The sequence below is a fragment of the Sinocyclocheilus anshuiensis genome, unplaced genomic scaffold (assembly GCF_001515605.1).
Source record: "Sinocyclocheilus anshuiensis isolate Anshui unplaced genomic scaffold, SAMN03320099.WGS_v1.1 scaffold1386, whole genome shotgun sequence".
Lineage (NCBI taxonomy): Eukaryota > Metazoa > Chordata > Actinopteri > Cypriniformes > Cyprinidae > Sinocyclocheilus > Sinocyclocheilus anshuiensis.
In genome coordinates, this window is record NW_015555701.1 from 424,857 (window position 1) to 448,979 (window position 24,123).

The window sequence follows — 24,123 nt, forward strand, 5'->3', positions numbered from 1 at the left end:
TGTGAGAGAGAGAGTGTGAGTGTGTGTGAGCGTGAGTGTGTGTTTCTGCTCTGACCTGGCAGTGCACCATGAACTCGCAGGTCTTGCTGAGGTCTTTGGCGAGCAGCGGGCGTCTCATGTCGCAGCGGAGTGTGTACTGCACACACAGCAGAGGTCAGAGGTCAGAGGAGTGTTTGTTAGGTCAGACGGCGGAGAGGAGCTCGCTCACCTGTATGTTGACGAACACGCCGTGGTACGTCTCGTAAAGGACTTTGTTGCCTTTGGCCTGCAGCGGAAACTCAAAGGGGATCTCGGTTCTTCCAGCGGGGATCTTTCCCGGCTTCACCACCTCCATGTTACTGGACACCAGCTGGATGGGCTGCAGGACACAAACCACAACATGATCCAGACACACGCTGATGAGCACTCTGAAGAACACGGTCATGTTGTTCCAAACCTGTACGAGTTTCTTTCCTCTCGAACACAACAGAAGATATTTTGAAGAATAACTAAAGAGTTGACGTAGCTGTTGACTGCTTTTCCACATTATGGAAGTCAATGGGTATTAAAATATAAAACTTTGGAGGATTTATGATGTTGTTGACCATGAAACGCGTCATAGTCGTGTGAAAAGGGTCCATTCTTTAAAAAGCATCTGTTGTGTTCGAGAGGAAAGAAACTCAGATGACCGTGTTCAGTTTTGGGTGAACTGACGCTTTGTATGGAAGCCCATTTCTGCTTCTGAACAATCCAACATTTATAAAGGTAATTCTGACTTTTTTTCTCAGAATTGTGAGATATAAACTTTTTTCCCCCTCAGAATATGACTTGATAATTCACAATTCAGAGTCAGAATTCTGAGAAAAAGGTCAATTGCGAGATGAAAAGTCACAATTACCTTGTTTTATGTTTATTCAGTGGCAGAAACGGGCTTGCATGATGTTGTTGCTTGAAGGATGAAAAATAGTTATTCATGATTTATTAAGAATAATTTGAAAGTCACTATTGACCAGCCAGGTTTCTGTAATGTTGTTTTTCCTTTTCTTTACACTCGTTTCTTTTCTCTCCAGACGTCTATGGAGGTGCTAAACACCCTCAGTTAAAGCTGTAATGATGGCATTTGGCAGATTTGGCTAAATACCCAGTGCGTTATGGTTTGCACTCCAGAAATTGGTTTCTATTTCAACATGTTTGTGCAGCGTTTAGCAGTGTAGCCAATCACAGACATATCTGTTGATTTCTTGAATGCAGCAGCCAATCAGAGGCGTTTAAATTATAATCCACTCACCGCTAGTCACTGGTGTTATTACTCGGGTGTTGTGTTCAGTACAAATCATCTCATTATAACACAGTTCAGACGTGATGTAAATAAGAGATTCGTTGTGCAGTGACAGTTTTTTAGTGATTATGAAGGGAGCGCTCTTTGCACCATAGCAAATAGCAACAGACAGCATATATATATCTGTGTGTGTCTCTCTCAATCTCTCTGTGTGTGTGTGTGTGTGTGTGTGTGTCTCGCCTTGACGGAGTTGTAGAAGGCCTCGAAGACTCCGACGCTCTTGGAGCTGAGCTGCAGGTTCACCAGTCCCTCCAGACCGAGAGAAACCCCCTGATGCTGCAGCGCGTCTCTGCTGTTGACCAGCAGCACTCCGCTCACTCGCTCCTGAAAGCACAGCACACTGAGCTCCAGCGGACCGATCACAGCAGCACACCCCGCACACACTCGCTCTTACCCCCTCATGATACACTTTATTCGCCCGCTTCAGCCTGATATCCAGCGACACGCTCATCTTCCCTAAACTCGCTTCCGCGTCTCCGTCATGTGACCGCTGACGTCATCCGGAGGGGCGGGGCTCCTCAGCGTACAGGCAAACTTTTATATATATATATTTAACATGTTATATTCATATACACAATAAATAAAAATACATTACTTCACAAAATAAATAATACTTATAATAGGGTAGGAATTAATAATTAAATTAAACGTCTTGAAAAAGTAAAATATATATATATATATATATATATATATATATATTTACAAAAATTAATTACAAAATAAATAATACTAATTAAATTAAAAGCAATATATACAAAACGTTTTAAATCCCGCAAAACCTGGAGCAACTTCCAGGAATCTACACTTATAATACTTACTTAAACTTATATTTAAACTTACTTATAATCAAACACGCATAAAAACTGATCAGGATCATCAGAAGCAGGCATGATTGATCCGGAAGAAGAACACAAACTAAACTCATGAAACCATTCTCTGCTCATACTGACCGCGCGCGCAAACATCTTAGTTAGGGCTGGAAGAGACAGTTTTGTTATTATTATTATTATTATTATTATTAGTGCCAAGGTACCAAAGATAAAAGTGCATAACATATCAACATTACGAACAAAGATGTGACATTACATGCAAAGCACCACTTATACATGTATATAACAATAAATCAATAATGCACAACGAAAGCTTTAACAAAATAAACTAAAAAGATGAAAAAGGAACTGTTTTAACAGCTTTAAGATTCTTGAAAGATGAAATAGTTTGGATATACTGTTGAAGCTCTTTTTTAAAAACAATAAATAAAGGATTTTGAAGAGTGAATTAACTGCGGTGAATATGAAATTTAGCAAGAAGTAATAATAGGTTAATAATAATAATAGCTGTATCCCTTCTAGCCACAACCCGAAATCCTCGCGTGGCGTCGTCTAGAGTCGCTCTCGCCACGCCCTACGACACGTCAAATTGATTGGCAGTTTCCAAGGCAACTCGAGAACGGCTCCTGCGTCATGAGGTCATCCGGGAACTTGGCCGTGTGATGGACAGTCGTCATGGAAACGCTCTCGCTCGGCTTCCATTTTGTTCCCGACTCTTTTCCCTTCCTTCAGACGACTGACGCCGCGACTGACGGCGCTCGACTGCGACCGAGAAACCGATCGCCGATTCGCGCGTCGCGTCGACGCTGAGCCGCGCCGCTGGGCGAGTTTAGCGCGCGAGTGCCGTGCGCGGGTTTGCATCGCGCGCCATTTTGTCCAGGCGGGGGCGCGCGCGCAGGATGAGTGACTGACGCACGCACGCGGGACTGCTGCGCTGCGGAGCGCGCGACGCTCACCGAGAGAGACGCGCCGATCTGTTCTGTTCACCGCGACGCTTCTCCGCATTGGACCTGCTCTGGAGAGGGATTCCTGAGGAAGGCGGCCGGCTGGGAATGATCGCGGATCCTCCGGAGGATTCTCGTTCCTCTCGTCAGAAAGAGGCGCGCCACACGGTGAGTGATGACGGCTAGCGCCGCGGCTAACGCTTAGCTCCCTCAGCGATCCCGCCGCCGCGCACCGGAGCCTCGGATCCGCTTGCTCTGTGCGATTCGAGGCGCGACCCGACGCGTTCTGCGCTTTTCCGTTGGCGCGGCGCGATAACGGGGCCGTTTTCTCGCTCTCCTCGCTCAGGCTTCGGTCCGTTTACAGGCCCGCGCTGCTAACGTCTGTGCAGCTAGCGGCTCGGTAACGACTGCTCGACGCGAGCGATTCGCCGATGATCCGTTCGTTTCGCGCCCAGCATCACAAGCTGTCAGTCTCCGCGCGGCTCCGGTGCCGTTAGCTGGCTAGGCTAACGGTGTTTTGACAGCTTTGATTCTCGTCATGCGCGCGAAACTGATTTACAGCGTCAATTAAAGTCGCGTCGGTGAAAAGTTGCGGGAGTCGGTGGTCTTGTCGACTAGAGCCCGAGCTGATGATGATGAGGGGCTCTTCATCGTGTTTCTGTTTGCTTTATTGTGATCTCACGCGTGTTTGTGTACTGTAAACGCCCGCTGTGTTGATAAGCTGCTCTAAACTGGACTGATTTCACCGCAGATCTTCACCAATGGTTGTGCGAGTTAAAGATCAACTCAACCATCTCAGAAAACGGCAAGACCCTGCTGAGACATCAGGGCTGTTCTCACCTGGAAACCACTCGCGAGTCGCTTCAGGTAACCTCTCACTCACACACTCACACACACACACACACAGGTACAGTATGTGGTCGCTCACACGTCTGTGCTGTTCTTGCAGTGGGCTGTGGTTTGCAGATGGACTCCCCAGTCACAATGATATGAGATTTGTCAGAAGACGATGCATACAGGTGAGCAGTGATCCTAACCCTGTTTTGCTCACGTGTGTGTGTGTGTTTGTCAGGTCACCATTATTTATGTAGCGCTTCTTACAATGCAGATTGTGTCAAAGCAGCTTTACAGTATTAAACAGGGAAATAGTGTGCTGTTCTCCTCTGGCCAGACGAACAAGCAGTTTAATTCTAGGCTGCAGCAGAGTGTGTTTATTCAGAGTTCTGCTCCTCTTTAGACTCCCGTCAGGCCACGGCAGCATCTAGCGAGGAACCGAGCGCTCTATTTAGGGCAGACAGTGTGCCGGTCGACTATAAATGTTTAAAAATACAGGCTGGGGTCCCGTGGCAGCGTCCGTCTCCGGGGCCGGGGCCCCTCTCTCACACAAACTGATTCCGGGTTCCTCACCAGAGAGCTTTTCTGTCAGCAAATACTGTGTTAAACTGTGCTGGGAAATGTGTCAAAGTGCAATTCAATTTCATGCGTCTTACCCGTTTTCCTATTGGACGGAGCCTCAGAGCTTTGCCCTAGCAACAAAAGTGGGTTATTTGCATACCCTATACCCTTTCGCTGCCGCTTTAGCCGTCCGGCCAATGGCGCGGCATCTTCCTGGTGGTAGGCTATGGTAAATGGTAATTGTTGCTGGGCTTGAGAGCGGTGGTTACCAGTGTGAATGTGCTGCATTGTGTTTGCTGGTGAGAGACGCTGATAAATGACGACTTAATGATCTGCAGATTCCCGCTCGCTGCAGACCGTCACATTTCCAAACATCACATCCATCACAAACGCTCACATGTAGTCTTTATTTGTTCGACGGGCGCTGCTGAAATCCTCAGCTGTCGTCTAGACGTCTGTAGTGTGAAATCATTAGCTCACGCTACAGGTCTGTCATTGCGATCATCTGATTTGAAAACTAGAGACCGTGTTTGTGCGCTCGCTGTTTCTGCGTTTACAACAGAGTTCAGTGTGTGTGTGTGATGCTGATGCTGAGTCATAAACACACACACACACACTCTCGATCAGCTCTGATTAGACCTGCATGTGTGTGTGTGTGTGTGTGTGTTTGAACGTTCAATCCATCGTTCTGAAGGACTGTAACACGTGTCTGGTGTCGTCTTGTGACAAAAGCATGATCTGCCATTTCAGTCCAAGCTTTTTCGGATCTTCTGTAACTGGATCAGGGCTTCTGGCTTGTGTTTCACTAGAGCGCTCGCTGATGCACATTAAAACAAGAGACTGTCATTCATATCCAAGTAGAAGCATTAGACTTTGTGCTGTATTTTATGTATTCTCTTTGAACTGTTTGAATTCATTTAAATCAATTTTTTAATCATTTTAAAATGTCTGTTCTCAGCTTTTATTGTTGTGATTATTTTAATTCCTTTTTATGTAAAGCACTTTGAATTACCATTGTGTATGACATGTGCTATATAAATAAACTTGCCTTGCCTTTTCTAGTTTGGAGGAGGTTGTCACCTGTGTGTGTGTGTGTTACAGGAGGAGAGACCTCAGCATGCAAACCCTCCTCTGTTCGGCTGGCCCCTTCGTTTTCTTTCCATTCGGCTGGTGTGCAGATGGATGCGCAGACGCCCCATTCTCACCCGCTGTTCAGTGATGGTCACCCGCAGAGCGCCGCTGACCAATCAGCCGCTGCGCTGCAGGCCCCGCAGGTACACACTCACGTTATAGTGTAGCGCTGGAGCGTCTGCACGAGCTCACACTCGCGCTCATGAACGCTGTCCTGTGTGTGTGTGTGTGTGTGTTACAGGTAACTGCTGATATGGTGATGGTTCAGAGGCGGATGCCTCAGTGTTTCCGGGATCCAGCGACTGCGCCCTTAAGAAAAGTCTCCATCGAACTGATCAAAACATACAAACACATCAATGAGGTGCGTCACTCACGTGACTGTGTGCAGCAGTTACTAGAACTGCACTGGTGAACTCATGTGGAACATAAATTAAAGAGATGATTTTTGTTGCATGAATAAATGCATCACTGGCATCAGTGGCCCTATGAAATCCGTTCTGTTTTTGTCCCAAATTCGGTTTTATTTCCTTCAAAGTTTGTTTTTTAAAGTTTATTTTAGTTGGAATGTGTCAATGGTTAAATTACATTTTTGAAATGTGTCAAAGTGCAATTCAATTTCATGCGTCTTACCCGTTTTCCTATTGGACGGAGCCTCAGAGCTTTGCCCTAGCAACAAAAGTGGGTTATTTGCATACCCTTTCCTGATTGGCTGCCGCTTTAGCCGTCCGGCCAATGGCGCGGCATCTTCCTGGTGGTAGGCTATGGTAATGAGGCACTGTTGCTGGGCTTGAGAGCGGTGGTTACCAGTGTGAATGTGCTGCATTGTGTTTGCTGGTGAGAGACGCTGATAAATGACGACTTAATGATCTGCAGATTCCCGCTCGCTGCAGACCGTCACATTTCCAAACATCACATCCATCACAAACGCTCACATGTAGTCTTTATTTGTTCGACGGGCGCTGCTGAAATCCTCAGCTGTCGTCTAGACGTCTGTAGTGTGAAATCATTCGCTCACGCTACAGGTCTGTCATTGCGATCATCTGATTTGAAAACTAGAGACCGTGTTTGTGCGCTCGCTGTTTCTGCGTTTACAGTGTGACAGAGTTCAGTGTGTGTGTGTGATGCTGATGCTGATGCTGATGCTGAGTCATAAACACACACACACACACTCTCGATCAGCTCTGATTAGACCTGCATGTGTGTGTGTGTGTGTGTGTGTTTGAACGTTCAATCCATCGTTCTGAAGGACTGTAACACATGTCTGGTGTCGTCTTGTGACAAAAGCATGATCTGCCATTTCAGTCCAAGCTTTTTCGGATCTTCTGTAACCCGATCAGGGCTTCTGGCTTGTGTTTCACTGGAGTGCTCGCTGCCGTAAAACAATGACGAGAAAAGAGACTGTCGTTCATGTCTGAGTCAAAGCATTAGATGTTCCTAGTTTGGAGGAGGTTGTCACCTGTGTGTGTGTGTGTGTGTGTGTGTGTGTGTGTGTGTGTGAGTGAGTGAGTGAGTGTGCTTAAGAAAAGTCTCCATCGAACTGATCAAAACATACAAACACATCAATGAGGTGCGTCACTCACGTGACTGTGTGCAGCAGTTAGTAGAACTCATACTGAACCTGATTTAAAGAAACAGGTTTTGTTGACTTTGTTGCATGAATAAATGCATCACTTGCATCAGTGGCTAGGGTTGGGTATCGTTTGGTTTTATTTTTCGATACCGGTGCCAAATCGATACTTTTAAAACGGTTCCGGTGCCTGAATAGGTACTTATTAAAAAATAAATAAATGAAAAAAAATTCCCCCAAAAATGATGGATTGGCATTTTCTCAGTCGGGAAATTATTTTTCACGTGCGGTGCCAGTGATGATGCTTCTTACGTCTGTTTCGGAGAACCAGAGGACAAATATTTCAATCGATCGCTCGGGCATGGCACCGAAATCTGCGTTCTGATTCGGTTCTAGTACATACTGGTTACATAGGTAACGGTGCCATATTGGTACTGGGTTTCGGGTACCCAACCCTATCAGTGGCCCTATGAAATCCATTTTGTTTTTGCCCCAAATTTGGTTTTTATTGCCTTCAAAATGATTTTTTTCTCTATTTTATTTTAGTTGGAATGTGATAAAGGTTAAAATAATTTTTTCAAAAATCAAAACAAAAAAATCTGAAATCTTAATATTTTATCCAATTGTTTCAATAATAGGGCCCTATGAAATGCTTTTTTCCCCCAGAAATTCTGTGTTGTGTACAGGGCTTAAAGTTCTCTGGCACCTTGCCGGATCTCCGGCGTGTGGTGTTTAGCTGCGGGAAAATAAGATGGTCCTCCTACATTTAAAAAAACTTGTTGATATCACGTTCAAGTTGAGTTCGCCTACCAATGTATGAGAGGAGCACAGCTTTCACTCTCAAACAAACTAACATTACTAGCCAATCAGAAGTTTTTGGTCCTATAAACATGAGATGCGCATAATAGTATCCAACTGCAGAGTCGCAGCTGATGAGCGCGGCACATTCTGAAAAAGCTGCGATGCGCAATGGTCAGATTTCCATCTCTAGAGCCATATTTATATAGAAAAGCTATTTTCTATATAATTAACGGAGCTTGTCATTCAAATATTTCTTAAAGTATTAAAATATTGTCTCGTTCTAGTGAACTAAGTATCTGTATTTTGTGTATTGTCACACCTCTAGTGTCTATGAGCATGATATAGCTCATAATTTTCCAAGTGTATGATATAGCCTAGCTTTCATTCTTCAGGTCAATCATATACTCGTGAAAAAAAAATCAGTTTGAATAATGAAAGCAATAACTTTGCCATAGTATCCTTTCAAATGTTAAAGTTGCCACAGTCATTGCATTCTTTACATGTGCTGCACTTTATTCGTATAATTTGTTTTATTAGTTTATATATTAGAATTTGAAAGACAGTAACAATATTTTTTGATAAGTGAGATCTGATTTTAGTCCTTGAAAACCAAAAGAGTAGTGCTTGAAAAGTCCTGGAATTTCATTTTGCCATATCTGTACAACCCTGTTTAAGTTACCAGTTCTTGCAGCATTTTATTTTGTTGTTGTTAATTGAACTGAACTGTAGTTTTCTGTAGTAAACTTGTATATTTCCTATTTTATATTAATTTCCTAGTATTTAATTGACCATTATTTCTTCTGAACAAAGCAATTTCAGAAATGTGTTTTAGATTGTAGGTCACATATTGTAGTGAGTAACCTTTCCTGGTATTGCTGTTTCAGATATCCCACCATAATCTGTAGTCTGAACCTGTCAAGGGCTAATGGCAAGGGCAGATACGTTACTAGTTTGTTTCAAGGAAAATCATTTTCAAATAATGTTATTTTTTTGCCAAATAACCCTGTGTATGTGTCCACCCCCCCCAACCCCCGGAAAAAAGTTCAGGCTCAGGATTTTTTTGCTTTAACCCCTGTGTGTGTATTTTAACTTTTCTGGCAATCAGATGAAGGCATGAAACTAATTTTTTTATTAATCTTTTAATCAAATGAAATAAACAATTCCTTTCATTATTTTGGCAAAAGAAAGTGCTGCACGATATGTATACTGTTAAAATGAGTAAAAATGTGATTATTCTTGAAAGGTTTACTAATTGTTTAATGTTATTAGTGTTACTATTATTATTACACTAAGTACATTCTGCTGTACAATAGTAATCTGTGTCCCTGGAGCACAAAAGCAGTGCTAAGTCGTTGGGGTATATTTGTAGCAATAGCCAACAATACATTGTATGGGTCAGAATTATAGATTTTTCTTTTATGCCAAAAATCATTAGGATATTAAGTAAAGATCATGTTCCATGAAGATATTTTGTACATTTCCTACCGTAAATATATCAAAACTTAATTTCTGATTAGTAATATGCATTGCTAAGAACTTCATTTGGACAACTTTAAAGATGATTTTCTCAATATTTAGATTTTTTTGCAGATTCCTCAGATTCCAGATTTTCAAATAGTTGTATCTCAGCCAAATATTGTCTTATCCTAACGTATAACGTATGATGTATAATTCTCAATTTAAAAAAATTGACCCTTACGACTGGTTTTGTGGTCCAGGGTCACAAATATTTCGGTCTCAATTTCTTCTATTTAAAGCAGACTTTTATTTTGACAGGTTGCCATGAAGTCCTTTAATTCCTGTGTGTGTATGATATGATAATGTGTGTGGTGGAATCACAGGGCCCTGCATCCGCAGCTCGTTCTGGTCGCTCCTCTTAGGCTTTGCTCTTTCTTTGCAGGTTTACTATGCAAAAAAGAAGCGTCGTCACCAACAGGGTCAGGGCGAGGACTCCAGCATCAAGAAGGAGAGGAAGATTTACAACGACGGTTACGATGACGACAACTTTGACTACATCGTTAAAAATGGCGAGAAATGGATGGGCCGATACGAGATCGATTCTTTAATAGGCAAAGGCTCGTTCGGTCAGGTCAGTGTCTCAGATCCTCTGGTTATGAAAGAATCGCCGGTGTTTTTGGTGGTGTGTGAGCAGTGTCTGTGTGTGACGCTCGTGTTCGTCTCACTGCTGGCAGGTGGTGAAGGCGTATGACCGCGTGGAGCAGGAGTGGGTCGCCATCAAGATCATCAAGAATAAAAAGGCCTTTCTGAATCAGGCTCAGATTGAAGTCCGACTGCTGGAGCTCATGAACAAACACGACACCGAGATGAAGTACTACATCGGTAATGTGTGACTCCATCACAGCTCCTGTGGTCGTAGAAAAGATCAGGATGTTCCCAAAGTGGTGGAAATGAGTTAAATTCTTAGAAAGCTCCCATAGGGAGCCAGATTTCTTCTGCTCTCTAATATTTCGTAATATTTTGCCTTAGTGTTGGTTTTGTATGCAATACGAGCGAGCATGAGGACGTGTTCTCTGAAATGTCTTTGTCATGTTGTTGTATGTGTATGAACCAGTGTTTGGAGAGGAACGAATTGCTCTATTTAGGGCAGATGGCGTGCTGGTCAACTATAAATGTTTAAAAATATAGGCCAGGGTCCCATGTTAGCGTGTGTCTCCAGGGTCATGATCATGGCTTCCCTCCTGTCTGTCTGGACAAGTGCTGAACAAGTTCAGTATCATGATACTGTTCCTCACAGACCAACCATAGAATGTTTCTGCACAAAACCATTGAAGAGTTTCTCTGGCAATGAGGTATCTGTTATAAATCCATGTGAATATCAGTTCTGGAAATGTTGATAGCACTGAGAACAAACTGACTTTAAATCAGACAAAACTCTTCCGAAAGCAGAGGTGAGGTGCCATTTATTTATGGTCTAAAATCATTTGAGCCCCAGAATACGTGCAGGACTTTGACTGTGGATCAGCCACTAATGAACCCGTTCTTCACCCAAAAATACATTGGTCATTTGCTTGTGCTGTTTCATTGTAATACTTGCCAAAACTTTTCTTCTGTCTATTTGTCCAATCCGACCAGGTAAAACCTGGGTTAGAGTTTGGTTAGGGCTGGGTTAGTCATGCAAGCAAGGTACAATTAATAACAGTTGATCAGAATTATTGTAGCCACAGAATGGACATTTGTTTCTACATTACTATGAATTGTTTTAGGACTGTGTCGCTGTTTCTGTGTTTTGAAGGGATGAGACTGTGTTCTGGACAGGACCGAGTCAAGGGTTTTGTTGTTTTATTGCCTGAGGTATTGATTGAGTATTCATGAGGAACCAGAGACTGGTGTTGTTTCTGGTATCAGTCCAACTTTGTTGTACAAGAGCACGTGTTTTATAAGTTCCAGTGGCTGATATGTTCATTATGTGTACATGATTGAATCAATCAGCAGATGCTTTCATCCAAAAGAACTTAAAAACGAGGAAAAACAGAAATTTACCAGACAGAAGCAGTGCCAATTAGCAGGAATATTGAGTTTTTTGTCAACTTTTATATATGGCTGTACATGAACAGAAGGTCAGAAAGCCACACAGATGGTCGCCATGTGATTCGGACAACGTGTTCTTTGTATTAGGATAGGGCTGCACGATAAATCGAAATGAAATCGCGATTAGGCAGAAGCTGTGATTGTCATGCGTATCTTTCAGTGAAGCAGGGTTCTGTGATCAGCAGTAAATCTCCATCTGAAGGCCAGAGAAACTCCAAATACACCCCGCAGAAGAAACCCAGGACATCCCTACAGCACTAGCTGAATAAACAGAAGATTGAACTGCTTTCAGTGATTCAGCCTGACTAATAAACACACGACTACGACAATATATGGTTTATCTGAGTTCTTATCTTTATAATTTTCATTATAATAAAGTATATAATAATGCAATGCCTTTTTCACTGCTTAGAATACTATGAAATATGTTTAAGGTTAAATATGCTTTATTCTGTGTAAGAAGCCACATCATCTCACAGAAGGATTTATTTCAAACACTCGACTGACGTTATGAAGTGAGTTTGGAGGAAAAACGTATTAAATGTGGTATTTTCACCTGCTTTCAGATGGAGCAGCATTTACTACACAGAGCCGTAGTTCACTGACAAGCTACGCAAACAACTGTCATTATCGCAGAACGATATCTTCGATTTCATAATCGCGTGATTAAATCGTCTGTGATAATGAACACGATATTGTGTAGCTTGTCAGTGAAGTACGGCTCTGTGCAGTAAATGCTGCTCCATCTGAAAGCAGGTGATGGAGATTTACAGTGGGTACGGAAAGTATTCAGACCCCCTTCAATTTTAATCACAGAACCGATTCGATTAAACCTTGCAGCCCTAGCCTTCAAGACATTAGTTTCTCTGTCATCAGTAAAGCGCTACACTCATTAACGTCATTCTGTCTTTCTTTCTCCTCCAGTTCATCTGAAACGCCACTTCATGTTCCGGAACCACTTGTGTCTGGTCTTCGAGATGTTGTCCTATAACCTGTACGACCTGCTGAGGAACACCAATTTCCGCGGCGTGTCTCTGAACCTGACGCGCAAGTTTGCTCAGCAGCTGTGCACCGCGTTGCTCTTCCTGGCCACGCCTGAGCTGAGCATCATCCACTGTGACCTCAAACCCGAGAACATCTTGCTCTGCAACCCCAAGAGATCCGCCATCAAGATCGTGGACTTCGGGAGCTCCTGTCAGCTGGGACAGCGGGTGAGACCGCAATCACTGTCTGTCTGTCCGTCGTTTGTTCTGTTATTCTGTAGAGTTTGTCGTTTCCCAATCTGTTTGTTTGACTGCACCTCATACCTAGGGATGGCCGATATCTTATAGTTTGTGATATACCGGGAAAAATTCTCCCCACGATAAGAATGGCTTCCCACGATAATAACGATAAAGCCTAGTTCTGTGGAGCGACATCGCGGAAGGCAGACGTGAAATTGAGGAGGAGTTTATCACTAAACAAGGAGCTCCTTCTATAATCTTCTAAAAATCACTCTGAGCCTTGAATAAATGTACTACATTAGCACAGTTTTGCATGTGCATGAGCCTGTTTACAAACCTGTTGTCCAACAAAGATATAATTTATTTACATGCTTTTTCTCCAAATTGATTTCATAACATAAGTCAAGTGTTTGAAATAACTTTTTGTGACCAGACGTGGTTTCATATTACAGAATGATAGTATTATATACAGTGCAGGGATCAACATTAAGCCTTGACGTGCTTGTTTTTTTGGTGTAAATGTAATTTATTCTGAAGCAATAGTCTCATCAGTGCTCTATTAGGTATTACTTATTAGCATATTTGTGATATTTGCCTTAAATTTATTTCTGTTACACTTTTTAACTTAATGAAGAGCAATATTTTCCTAACCTTATAAAATGTACGTCACCATTTACGTCAAATTCTTAAATTTTATCAATACATTCAATTATAATAAGACACTATGGTTGTTCCCATTCAAATGAAATCAGTATCAACACACTCCATCTTTCCACTGCAGAGAAAACACAGAAGCTGCATCGAAAGTGCCATTTAGATGTTTTTACTCAGACGGTTTAATGAAGATAAGAGGTTCCATAAATGCATTTACTCAAAATTGCAAATGCAAAAATAATGTTATTAGATTTATGTTTTACTTTTTTTGACACAAATATGAAATGTTGGAAAAAATGCAATGATACTTTTAAATATGAATTCAAACCACCAGTAGGTGGGGGCAAGTCACGGTCTTAATGAGTGTGTCATTGAATCAACCGATTCGTTCAAACGGCTGATTCATTCAATAAATGAAACAAGTGACTGTCTTTATGAACAGCTCACTGAATCATTCACTCACCCAATTCGTTAAAAAATGCTGAATCATTCAGTAACGAAACTGTTGTGTGTTGCTCAGAGATGTGAGACTGTTCTGCTGTGGCTTTGCTTAGAACTATTTTCCTTAGCGAAATGGAGCAAAAACGGTCAATAATGTGTCTAAAATGTAAGTCAGTTAATATTACTTGTTTATTGAACTAACGTTGTATAAAATCAACATCACATTTGCAATCGTGCTGAAAGTCGGGAAAACATCACTCTTGGTCGTGTGATGTTGCATATATTATAAAGAATATTTATCTTTTTTTCCTACCGCAGTATGTTTCTTTGTGTGTGTTGTTGCGCTTATAGTTTGGATTTTTCCGTGAGGCACGAGCCTCAACTGATGCAACCTTGATACTGTCGATACATTATCCGTTATTAGTCACCGTTTACACTGAAAGTAATAAAATCAGAATCATTCTAGCCAAAGTTTTGGTCCTGCCCTAGTTATTATTTGTTGTTAACATTTTAATCAAAATATTTGTCCGGTCGGGCAAGTAAAATTCTCTTTCACTTGCCCCTTCACAAAATCCACTTGTCCCGAACAAGCATTAATATCGAGCCCTGCACAGTGATAAAGGCTATGTCGATTAGCATTGCATTATAAATAGACTATGTCCTTATAAAAATACCCAAGATTGCTGAAGAACACAGATAAACTATAGCTATATTTTGTGCAATCGTAACTTTATTGTCTTCAAGTTTCCTCAGTTAAAATTTCTCTATCTGTGTTTTATTCAGTGATAACTGCATACCTTTGTCCAGATTAGGGATTTCCTGGAGCGTCGTCAGTGTAGTTTCTGCAACCCTCTGGCTTCCAGTATGAAATAAACAGTCATTACGTTACGTGTGTACTCCGTAATGCCCACAACGCCTTATTTTAGGTAAAAATAGGAAAGATGATACTTTTCTCTAAAGAAACAGGATTCCCTGAATTATCGTCATTGATATAGTAATCGCAGTAAATACCAGAAATTATTGTGATATATTTTTAAGCCCATATGGCCCATCCCTACTCAAGCCTCATTCAGTTACACGGCTGCGTGTGTCCTCAGATATACCAGTACATCCAGAGCCGGTTCTACCGCTCGCCCGAGGTGCTGCTGGGAATGCCGTACGATCTGGCCATCGACATGTGGTCTCTGGGCTGCATCCTGGTGGAGATGCACACCGGAGAGCCTCTGTTCAGCGGCGCTAACGAGGTGAGTCCTGACCTGAACCCATGCTCCTGTAGTCCGAGTGCAGCCTTCGCCCTCTGCTCATGCTTAGTTACAGATGTATATTTGTAAAAGTTGTGTCAGATGAAATCAACAAAACATTACGCCGGTGATACTGAAGGATGTTGTTGCCTTAGAAATTAAACTGGTCTGATAAACTGTTCCAGGTTGTCTATTAATTTAGAATCTGCATCATGTTCACAAAGTATATGTCAAAATGTCCCGTCTTGGCAAGTTTCCTTGGAAACACCGTTGATTCTCTTAAATGTATGTGAACAGTTGGATTCATGCATTCAGTCTTAAAGTGACAGCAGCCTAATAATCTGTCATTTAATGTTAATCAAACAGAATACCACAAGAAAAAAAAAAATCACTGCTCCTGACTGAATAACTTTATTTACTTTAGTAAGAATGAATCTATATGTAATTTACACAGTGAAGACTACGTGGTGTTATTTCACATTTAATTACATTTCTGCAGTATCTCTTACCTGAATACTACCATCAGACCTACCTGAAAAACATAAAGCGCAGTTTATTTCATTTGAATCTTTGATCAGTCGTATTTGTGATATTGCTTGTATTTTGTTAATTTTTCACATTTTATTGTAAGAGCGTTCACTCAATAATGTTTAGACTTTAAATGAGTAAAACCTAGCAGTGTTTGCTGTGGTACTGAAATTAAGAATCAGTATTTTCACTAGTATCTCAAATTTTGGTGTTATATCAACCTTATTATTGTAATACAAAAACAATGAAAACATAACTATTTTTGTGTGATTGAAAATGTTGTCAGCATGAACGCATCCTTGTGTGTTGCTGTAGTCATCTTCTTACCGTGCGTGATGGATGTTTTGTTGGCAGGTCGACCAGATGAATAAAATCGTGGAGGTGTTGGGTGTCCCTCCCAATCATATTCTGGAGCAGGCGTCTAAAGCCAGGAAGTTCTTTGAGAAGATGTCTGACAGCACGTGGTGTGTGAAGAAGACCAAAGATGGCAAAAGGGTGCGGTTCTTTCTTTACATTGATCTGCCAGCTGTCTCTGTTTGATGCAGTGACACTGACACTTCTCGTCTCTCCCGTGCGCAGTATAAACCCGCAGGCTCCCGGAAGCTGCACAGTATTTTGGGCGTGGAGGCGGGTGGCCCCGGCGGGCGGAGAGCCGGTGAGTCGGGTCACGCCGTCGCAGACTACCTGAAGTTCAAAGACCTGATACGGCGGATGCTGGACTACGACCCCAAGACCCGCATCCAGCCGTATTACGCTCTGCAGCACAGCTTCTTCAAGAAGACCGCTGATGAAGGCACCAACACCAGCAGCAGCGTGTCCACGAGTCCGGCACTGGAGCAGTCGCAGTCGTCCGGAACCACGTCCAGCACCTCCTCCAGCTCAGGTCAGAGACATCATGAATTCTCACGATACGCCCAAAACAATTATCAACATCATTTTTTTCATATCAGTCGATATCGATAATTATCACGATAAATGTCAAATCTTTATTTATTTCAAGTTTAAAGCCAGATTTTTGCTCCAAATTGAAACCAGACTGTTAATTTTCCTTAACAAAATTAATCTTAACTAGTGCTGTCAAACGATTAATCGCATCCAAAATAAAAGTTATTGTTTATATGATATATGAGTGTGCGCTGTGTATATTTATTATGTATATATAAATACAAACACATGCATGTATATATTTAAGAAAAATATGTTGTTTATATATTAAATATATTTATATATAATATAAATGTGTAGACATGTAAATATTTTCAAAATATAAACTATGTGTGTGTATTTATATATACATAATAAATATACACAGCGCACACTCATATATCATGTAAACAAAAACTTTTATTTTGGATGCAATTAATCGTTTGACAGCACTAATCTTAACAGAAAAATGTATTTCTTAGTTTCCGCATGTTCTAATGAGTGATATTGTTTCAAATCAAGAAACAGGTTTGTGTCGCCTGATAATATTAATAATATTACTTTTTTGTCTCTTAGAAATGCACATTTGATAGTAGTAGCAGCTTGAGTTAGGATGCAGATGCACATTTTTATTCATTATCAAAATCAGTAACATCTGTAAAAATTGTAGCAACCTAATTTTTATATGGTGAAATGTAATTATTCTGACCGAGTTTGGCATTGGTCTTCCATAGTAGCATACATTTAAATTATGATTAAAACCACACAAATAGCACCTCAATACCATGGTAGAAATATAACTATATGGTTTTTAGGTATCTGTATGAAAAACAGTAGTCTAAAGACATTTAGTATAGCTTACATTTACATTACATTACATTTAGTCATTTAGCAGATATCCAAAGCGACTGACAAATGAGGACAATAGAAGCAATCAAAATCAACAAAAGAGCAATGATACGGAAGTGCTATAACAAGTCTAGCTTAACGCAGTACACGTAGCAAGGTTTTTTTTTTTTATCACAATAATACTGTAATTATATTCCATTACTCCTTTAATACATTTAATTCATGCCTACATCAATAATATAGTAAAATTCGATACAAATAACCCACATTTCTGCCTCAATACCACAGTGCAGTTAGTGTTACTTACTACAGTAAATCCATGGTAACTGATGGTGATTTGTAGATTGAAAAACTGTGTTTCTCCTGTTTGTCAGCGCTTTTATCTGGCTTTAAAATCCCCGAGTCATTTGTGTTGTTGGCTGAATGCAAGCGCTTCACACTGGATCTCACAGCGCTGACAGAGACTCATCTGATCTAGTAATCTCGTGCTGTGCCGCCGTTCAAACTTTGATCCGAGCGGATAATTCATAAGCTATTTCGTTCCGCTTTTGGCGCATAATCATTATTGAACATTTATCGAACTATTCATATTGTTTTAAAATGATATGGCCGTAATTATGGTTCTAGATTTATCGTCCAGCCCTATTCTGCCGTCACTGACTCTAAGCACTGTGTGTTTGCAGGAGGATCGTCTGGAACGAGCACCAGCGGCCGCGCCGCCAAAACCTCCTGTCTACACGATAACACTGCAACCGGAGTTTCTGAAAATCTTCACCCTGGCAGGCGTTTTCAGAAATGTTCGGTTTCAGTGACCTGGTGCTGCGTTTGCGTGTGGACGAACGGCCTAACCGCGTTTGTGTGGACAGGGCCTCAGTCGCGTCAATTGTGCATTTATATTCCACATCAGTTATCACGAAACCCACGGCACACAACAAAAACAGCTCCGATCACGGCGTCCTCCATTCACTGGTTGTTGATGTTTGTAAATGCCACAAATATAGATGTCGCAAATCTAGGTATGACCAAGTTTTTTTTACAAGGTTTTCTTTTAGGTCATACAAGACTTACACATGGATATTTATTAACAGGTGAAGAACCACCATCATGCCTTACTTGCCAAACCAAAATGACTGTGAAGCATATTTTATTAGATTGTACTGTTTTGAATGTAAATGGACAACGGTTTTATTCAGAGGTGTGTTTAACTGGTTTATTTAAAAATGTATCTCCTGAATGTATTTTAGAATTTTTGTCTAGTGAAGATTTGAAATGTCTTTTATAACTTCTTGTTAATTGTATACCTTGTGTAATTTATTCTGAGATCACCATGAAAATAGACTTGATGCTGGCATGGCATTAAAGGGGTCATCGGATGCACATTTTCCAGTTGATATGATTCTTTAGGGTCTTAATGAAAAGTCTGTAACATACTTTGGTTAAAATTTCTCAATGGTAGTGTAAAACAACACTCTTTTTACCCTGTCAAAAAGCATTTGATTACAGCCGGAAACCGCTATATTTCCCGCTCCAGCAGCGCCTCCTGCTGGTAGAGAATTAATCTGCATTTGCAAGTCTGTGGGAAACGCTGGTGTCTGTCAGCAGACATTAACAAAAAGCATGCTTCAGAACAGTTTTGAGAAGGTGCTTAAGTTCTGAGCCATGTATTATTACGGTGAGCGTGATTTCACCAAGTACATGTTCCTGGAACAGCATTCCAATCAACCAACCAGAATTGAGGGATAACTTTTCAGGAAATATCTGTTTTAGGCTTACGATCAGGGTTAGGTGCTTCTACACCCTTGTTAATCAGCTATCATTTCACACTGATTTTAGGAATAAATTATGGGTAGGGTTAGGTTTAGGGGTAGGGATTGGGTTTAGTCTATATTTTTGGACAGTAATGTTGATCCAGGAACATGTCTTACTTGGCAAAATCACGGCGACTGTATTATTACTATGAATTAGGCTACTATTACTATCGTGTGCTCTGCAATAAACATTTACTCAAACTCTTTTATGAGATGAAGGGGGGGGAAAAAAAAAATAAGCCAAAAACATCGGCATCATATTTCGGCCATCGGCTGCCTAAATATTTCTAAATATCGGCATCGGCCAGAGAAAAACCCTCATCGGTCGACCTCTAGTGTACACACACTGCCAACACACATTTCAGTTCAAACAACTTGTAAAAGCATCCGATGTAATTTTGTAATTTTGCATCCGATGACCTCTTTAAAAAGTGAGTAAATAAATAAAGACGTCGCTGTCGGCCGCTTCAGAGTTCCTGCTCCTGGTGCGAATGCAACCAGAAAAACAGTCGTTTAGTAGAGTTTAGTGCTATTTAGTTTGAGCTGGGATGTTGATCTGTGTCTGTGCTCTTCCTCAGGCGAGACAGGGCTTCGCTCCGGCGCTGGGTTGGGTGGGAGGAGACGGACTCCAGCAGGCGGCCGGAGAGACGCACCCCGTCCAGGAGACCACCTTCCACGTGCCGCCACACCAGCCCAAGGCTCTGCACCCCCATCATCACCACCACCACCACCACCCGCCGCAGCAGCACGCCCCGGGCCCCGCCAGGCCCCGGCCCCGCCTCTACTCGCCCTCTCACAGCGCCTCCACACAGGACTCCATGGAGGTGACCCACGGCCACCTGTCCATGACCTCGCTGTCTTCCTCCGCCTCATCCTCGTCCACGTCCTCGTCCTCCACCGGGAACCATCACTACTCCTACCAGAGCCGCCTGGGCTTCGGCCGCAACGGCAGCATGACTTTGGGACTGGGTGCCTTCTCCAACCCGCGGCAGGAGACGGGTGTGCCGGGCCACCCCTCGAACTCTGGGCCGGGCCACTACATAGCTGAGACTCACATGGGCCTGCGGCCGGGCTTGGAGCGCGAGGAGTCGCCCATGGCGGGCGTGTGCGTGCAGCAGAGCTCGGTGGCCAGCTCCTGACCGGATTAACTGGCTTGACACCAGGCTGTCCTCCTCTGACCTTTGCTTCTGTTCTCCGGTTCTCAGATGGTTCACGCGATTCAAGCGGAGCTTTTCCAGAGTGCAGCGCTTCTTTAATATGGCCTTATCGTTACGGACTGAGCGAAGACGAGCCGGACGTTTCCGAAGCTTTCATGTATTTTTGACGTGCGAACACCCTTCATTCATGACACGCCAGAACAGAACGGTGGTCCGAGGCCTTTCTTCACTAGAGATCCGCAGGACTGACGGTATCAGCGACGGCCGTGTCCCTTCCCGCTCTTCTGTTGTGCTCGGCATGTGTGTTTTACTTTGGCCCTTTCGCTTCTTTGATTTGGCTTCGCGATTATGCTGTGAATTTTACACCACTTTTGTTTCTCCCTTTTATAATTTATTGTACCAAAGGCATTTTTTATAGAACATAGATGTCTGTAACCAATAATGTAGCAGTTCTGCACTTTGAAGCAAAGGTGTGTGTCGTGTCAGTAAACGACTGTCAGAACTGGAAGTGATGATGTTTGATGTGGCGGAGAGCCCAATCCTGGACGCCATCGCTTGCGAAATTCTGTCGCTCTGTTTTTCTTTCTCTTCATTTGCTCTTAGCAGACGGCTGCGTGAGTGGTTTTGTGTTGATTTGGCGGGACGGTGGATGCGGACTCGAGCTGCTCGGCTGGTCCCAGAGCAGCTGGACAGTCGGAGATCCCATCGGCCGGACGCCACTCTCTCTCGCTACTAAAGCAATCCGCGTCTCTCCGTCCGTCTGCGTGCGCGGTGGTGACGGGTGCGAGCGGGCGCACGGTTCTTTAGGGTTCCTGTGGTCACGGCATACAGAGGGAGTCCATGAAACAGGCTTCAGGTCTTTACTTTGTGACCCCATTTTAATAGCTGAAATAGAATTTATGTACATATTTATATTTTTTTAATAAAGGAAGTTTAGAACTCACTACTTTTTTCCTAATGGTATTTTGAGTACATTTACGTCAACTTGGTAACATGCAGTGGAATTTTTCTGTGGTAGTCAATGGGTATCAGTGCTTCCAGGCCAAAGTAGTTGACGACGATGACGACGCTAGTACAAATGCAAAACTCTAGGGTTGAAGCGGGACGGAGAGTAGATCTTCATACTTTAATCTTCTAGACAGGGTATCGTGTGTGGATGTGTGTCCCACTCAGAACGGCATCGGGCGGCGCTTCACATGTTCGTATACTCCAGCGCTGACGTAGTATACATAGTACAGAAAGTAATTTTCCGTTTAGTTGTGTTCTTATGGCACACGCTTCAATAAATGGGTCCATTTGAAAGCAGAAGTCAGCTGTGGCAGACGGGGTGTGCGTGAGTGTGTGTGTGTGTGTGTGTGTGTGTGTGTGTGTGAGTGTGTATGTGTGGAGTGACAAACATCAGCAGCGCTCACTAACTCCTAGCGTTTCAGGTCACACGTTATGATTTGAAATCTCTCTCCCTGGTCCGACTTTCCCCTCGGCTTCCCGTCCGGTTCGCATTCTCACTCCTCGTTTGGTTCCAGGACATGTGATGATGATGATGATGTAAACAGAACGACAGACGGATATCTCGGATCTTTATCCACAGGTTGTAAGATCATGACTTTCTGTGTAAATTAAAGTGTCACTGAGGGGCAGTAATGGACAAACCCTTTGTACTATATTCAAGCGGTCTTATGTATGATTATAAAAAACAAAGTTGCTTAACTTGTATCTGGTCTTCTCTCATTTCTTCATGTCGACTTCTTCGGTGTCTGAGTCGAGGGCTTTCCTGCTACGACCCCTCGAGTGTGTTCTTCTGTGATTCCTCAGCCTGGAGGTTTGTGGCCTCCACTAATGCACGGATCACATGTGTGAGAGTGAAGGATCATGGGAAATGGATTTAATTAAAGGGGTCATATGATGCGATTTCAAGTTTTCCTCTCTCTTTGGAGTGTTACAAGCTGATTGTGCATAGATAAGATCCCTGAAGTTGCAAAGACTAAAGTCTCAAAACCAAAGAGATATTCTTTTTAAAAAAGCATCATATGACCCCTTTAATGGATGCTGTTTGTTAGTCATACCTGACACCAGAACACTGCTAATAAAGCCACAATGGAGATTAGTCATAGTAAGTAAAACACCAGAGCAGCTGAACATTCAGGACCATAAGCAGCACAGTGTTTGACGGATGAGATCACCCTAATCATTAGAAACGCCAATATTTGATATTCTCGGTGCTGCTGTTCTTGATTGGAGGAGAGTCATTTTTCCAGCAAGTTGTTTGAGGGACATCTGAAGGTAGTTTCACCAATCCTGGCAACTTTAGTGAATGTTTTGTTTGCCATTATACTGAAAAACCTACAGTAGCCGTGAACAATCCTCTGGCCTTTATACATTATTTAAAGTTGTGGGAAAAATGTTGGATGACAACTGAACCTACAAAACAGCTCATATATTGGACAACCAGCTTGCAAACGAATGCTTTCTGTGAGTTTCATTGACGTTTATGCGTATGGTTCTCTGGGAATCGAACCCATGACCTTGGCGTTGCTGGCGCTATGATCGACTGAGCTACTACTGCTCGTTTTTCTATAAACATAAAATAAAAGCATAATTTCCCCTTTTTTGCTTGCAAAGTAATGACTGTTACATGTTTTTTATAAGGGCCCACATGGTAGTAGAAAGAAAACGTATATATTGTTTTATACTTTATCGTATTTTCTTTCGGTAATACGTGATTATTTGATTACGTAAAAGAGAGCAAAAATTAAAACTAAGCAGTAATATTTAATTAGCATTTATGATGAATTCGCGCATTTCCCGCTAAAGCAAGAGTGAAAACCGTTAAACTGGCGCGAGAAGCGCGGTCCTCCCGAGGTGAGCTACTTTTACTTCATAACGGATCATGAAAATGCAAGATAACATTATTGTCATAAAAACACTCGGGTGTGGATTGCGAACAGCTACGTCTGAGGAAATACTGATCCATATGAATAGTGTAAGTTTAAATCGGCAAATTAATCAAGAAACCAAACACTACACCTGTGTTTCATTCTCGATCCCTCTTTCCCTTGCAAGTGAAAATCTGTGAGTAATGTTAAAATAGAAAACCAGTTAATGAATAAATACAGTGGTTGCGTTTAGGATAATGTTAATCATACTCAGAAGAAGCCTTCTTTTTGTTTGTTACAGCAAGTAAATTGTTTTGTGTATGCCATTTATAATAACAAATTAAACTCCAAGATTAAGCTTTTCTGTTTTTGCCCCCCAAGAAAGTTGCTGCATATTTCAGTGCTCGATGACCAACACATGTCTTCCTCCAGGTCCGCTTCCGACAGCAGATTCCAGCGGAAGCGCCTGTGATTGGTCCGTTCTGGTCAGCGCTGAGAAAAGTAACGGGCTCCACGTGTCAACGCCGCGCTTCAGAAGCGCTGTGTGCGTAATTTACATCGGAATAATGACACTGACGAACTTCCTCAGACATCCGACCGACACGAGGCGCAGAGTATGAACAGACAGGACAGCGTTTATTTATTTCTAACATTGACGTCGGTGACGTCACGGAAAGAGGCGGAGCCTGCAGCTGGACAGCAGGGAAGGGAAGATGACAGCGCGTCAGTGACGCAAGGCTCCGCGCGCTGAAAGATGCTCATCACGCTGTGCTGCATCTATCTGTGGCTGCACTTCCAGCGGCGGCCAGAGCAGCTTCACCTTCTGCGCGCTGACAGTCGAGTCCTGTACGTCACCGAGCCGCAGGTGTATGGGATTACATCTCTGCCAC

At 42.5% G+C, this 24,123-nt stretch overlaps 2 protein-coding genes across 2 annotated transcripts in view; one reads left to right on the forward strand and one right to left on the reverse strand.

Annotated features, from left to right (window-relative positions):
• Nucleotides 1–1,852, reverse strand: part of vps26c (VPS26 endosomal protein sorting factor C) — a 3,921-nt gene extending 2,069 nt beyond the window's left edge. The window contains exons 1-4 of the mRNA XM_016464533.1: nucleotides 1,713–1,852; nucleotides 1,499–1,642; nucleotides 209–358; nucleotides 56–136 (exon numbers count right to left, since the gene is read on the reverse strand). Coding sequence (XP_016320019.1) covers nucleotides 56–136; nucleotides 209–358; nucleotides 1,499–1,642; nucleotides 1,713–1,769 — 432 coding nt within the window. The 5' untranslated portion in view covers nucleotides 1,770–1,852. The remainder of the gene's footprint in view (nucleotides 1–55; nucleotides 137–208; nucleotides 359–1,498; nucleotides 1,643–1,712) is intronic.
• Nucleotides 1,853–4,736: 2,884 nt separating this feature from the next.
• LOC107671616 (dual specificity tyrosine-phosphorylation-regulated kinase 1A-like) lies at nucleotides 4,737–22,073 on the forward strand. Its single transcript, XM_016464525.1, has 11 exons — nucleotides 4,737–4,786; nucleotides 5,589–5,761; nucleotides 5,860–5,979; nucleotides 9,887–10,075; nucleotides 10,179–10,326; nucleotides 12,460–12,746; nucleotides 14,951–15,097; nucleotides 15,977–16,117; nucleotides 16,202–16,505; nucleotides 18,079–18,126; nucleotides 19,747–22,073. Exons 1-11 carry the CDS (start codon nucleotides 4,765–4,767, stop codon nucleotides 20,340–20,342), a joined length of 2,175 nt encoding a protein of 724 aa, XP_016320011.1. The 5' UTR covers nucleotides 4,737–4,764; the 3' UTR covers nucleotides 20,343–22,073.
• The last annotated feature ends 2,050 nt before the right edge of the window (nucleotides 22,074–24,123 follow it).

Coding starts and splice junctions, on each gene's coding strand:
- LOC107671616 (XM_016464525.1), top strand. CDS start 4,765: ATGTGCTGCATTGTGTTTGCTG. Junction 5,762..5,859: donor CTGCGCTGCAGGCCCCGCAG/GTACACACTCAC, acceptor TGTGTGTTACAG/GTAACTGCTGATATGGTGAT. Junction 15,098..15,976: donor TGTTCAGCGGCGCTAACGAG/GTGAGTCCTGAC, acceptor TTTTGTTGGCAG/GTCGACCAGATGAATAAAAT.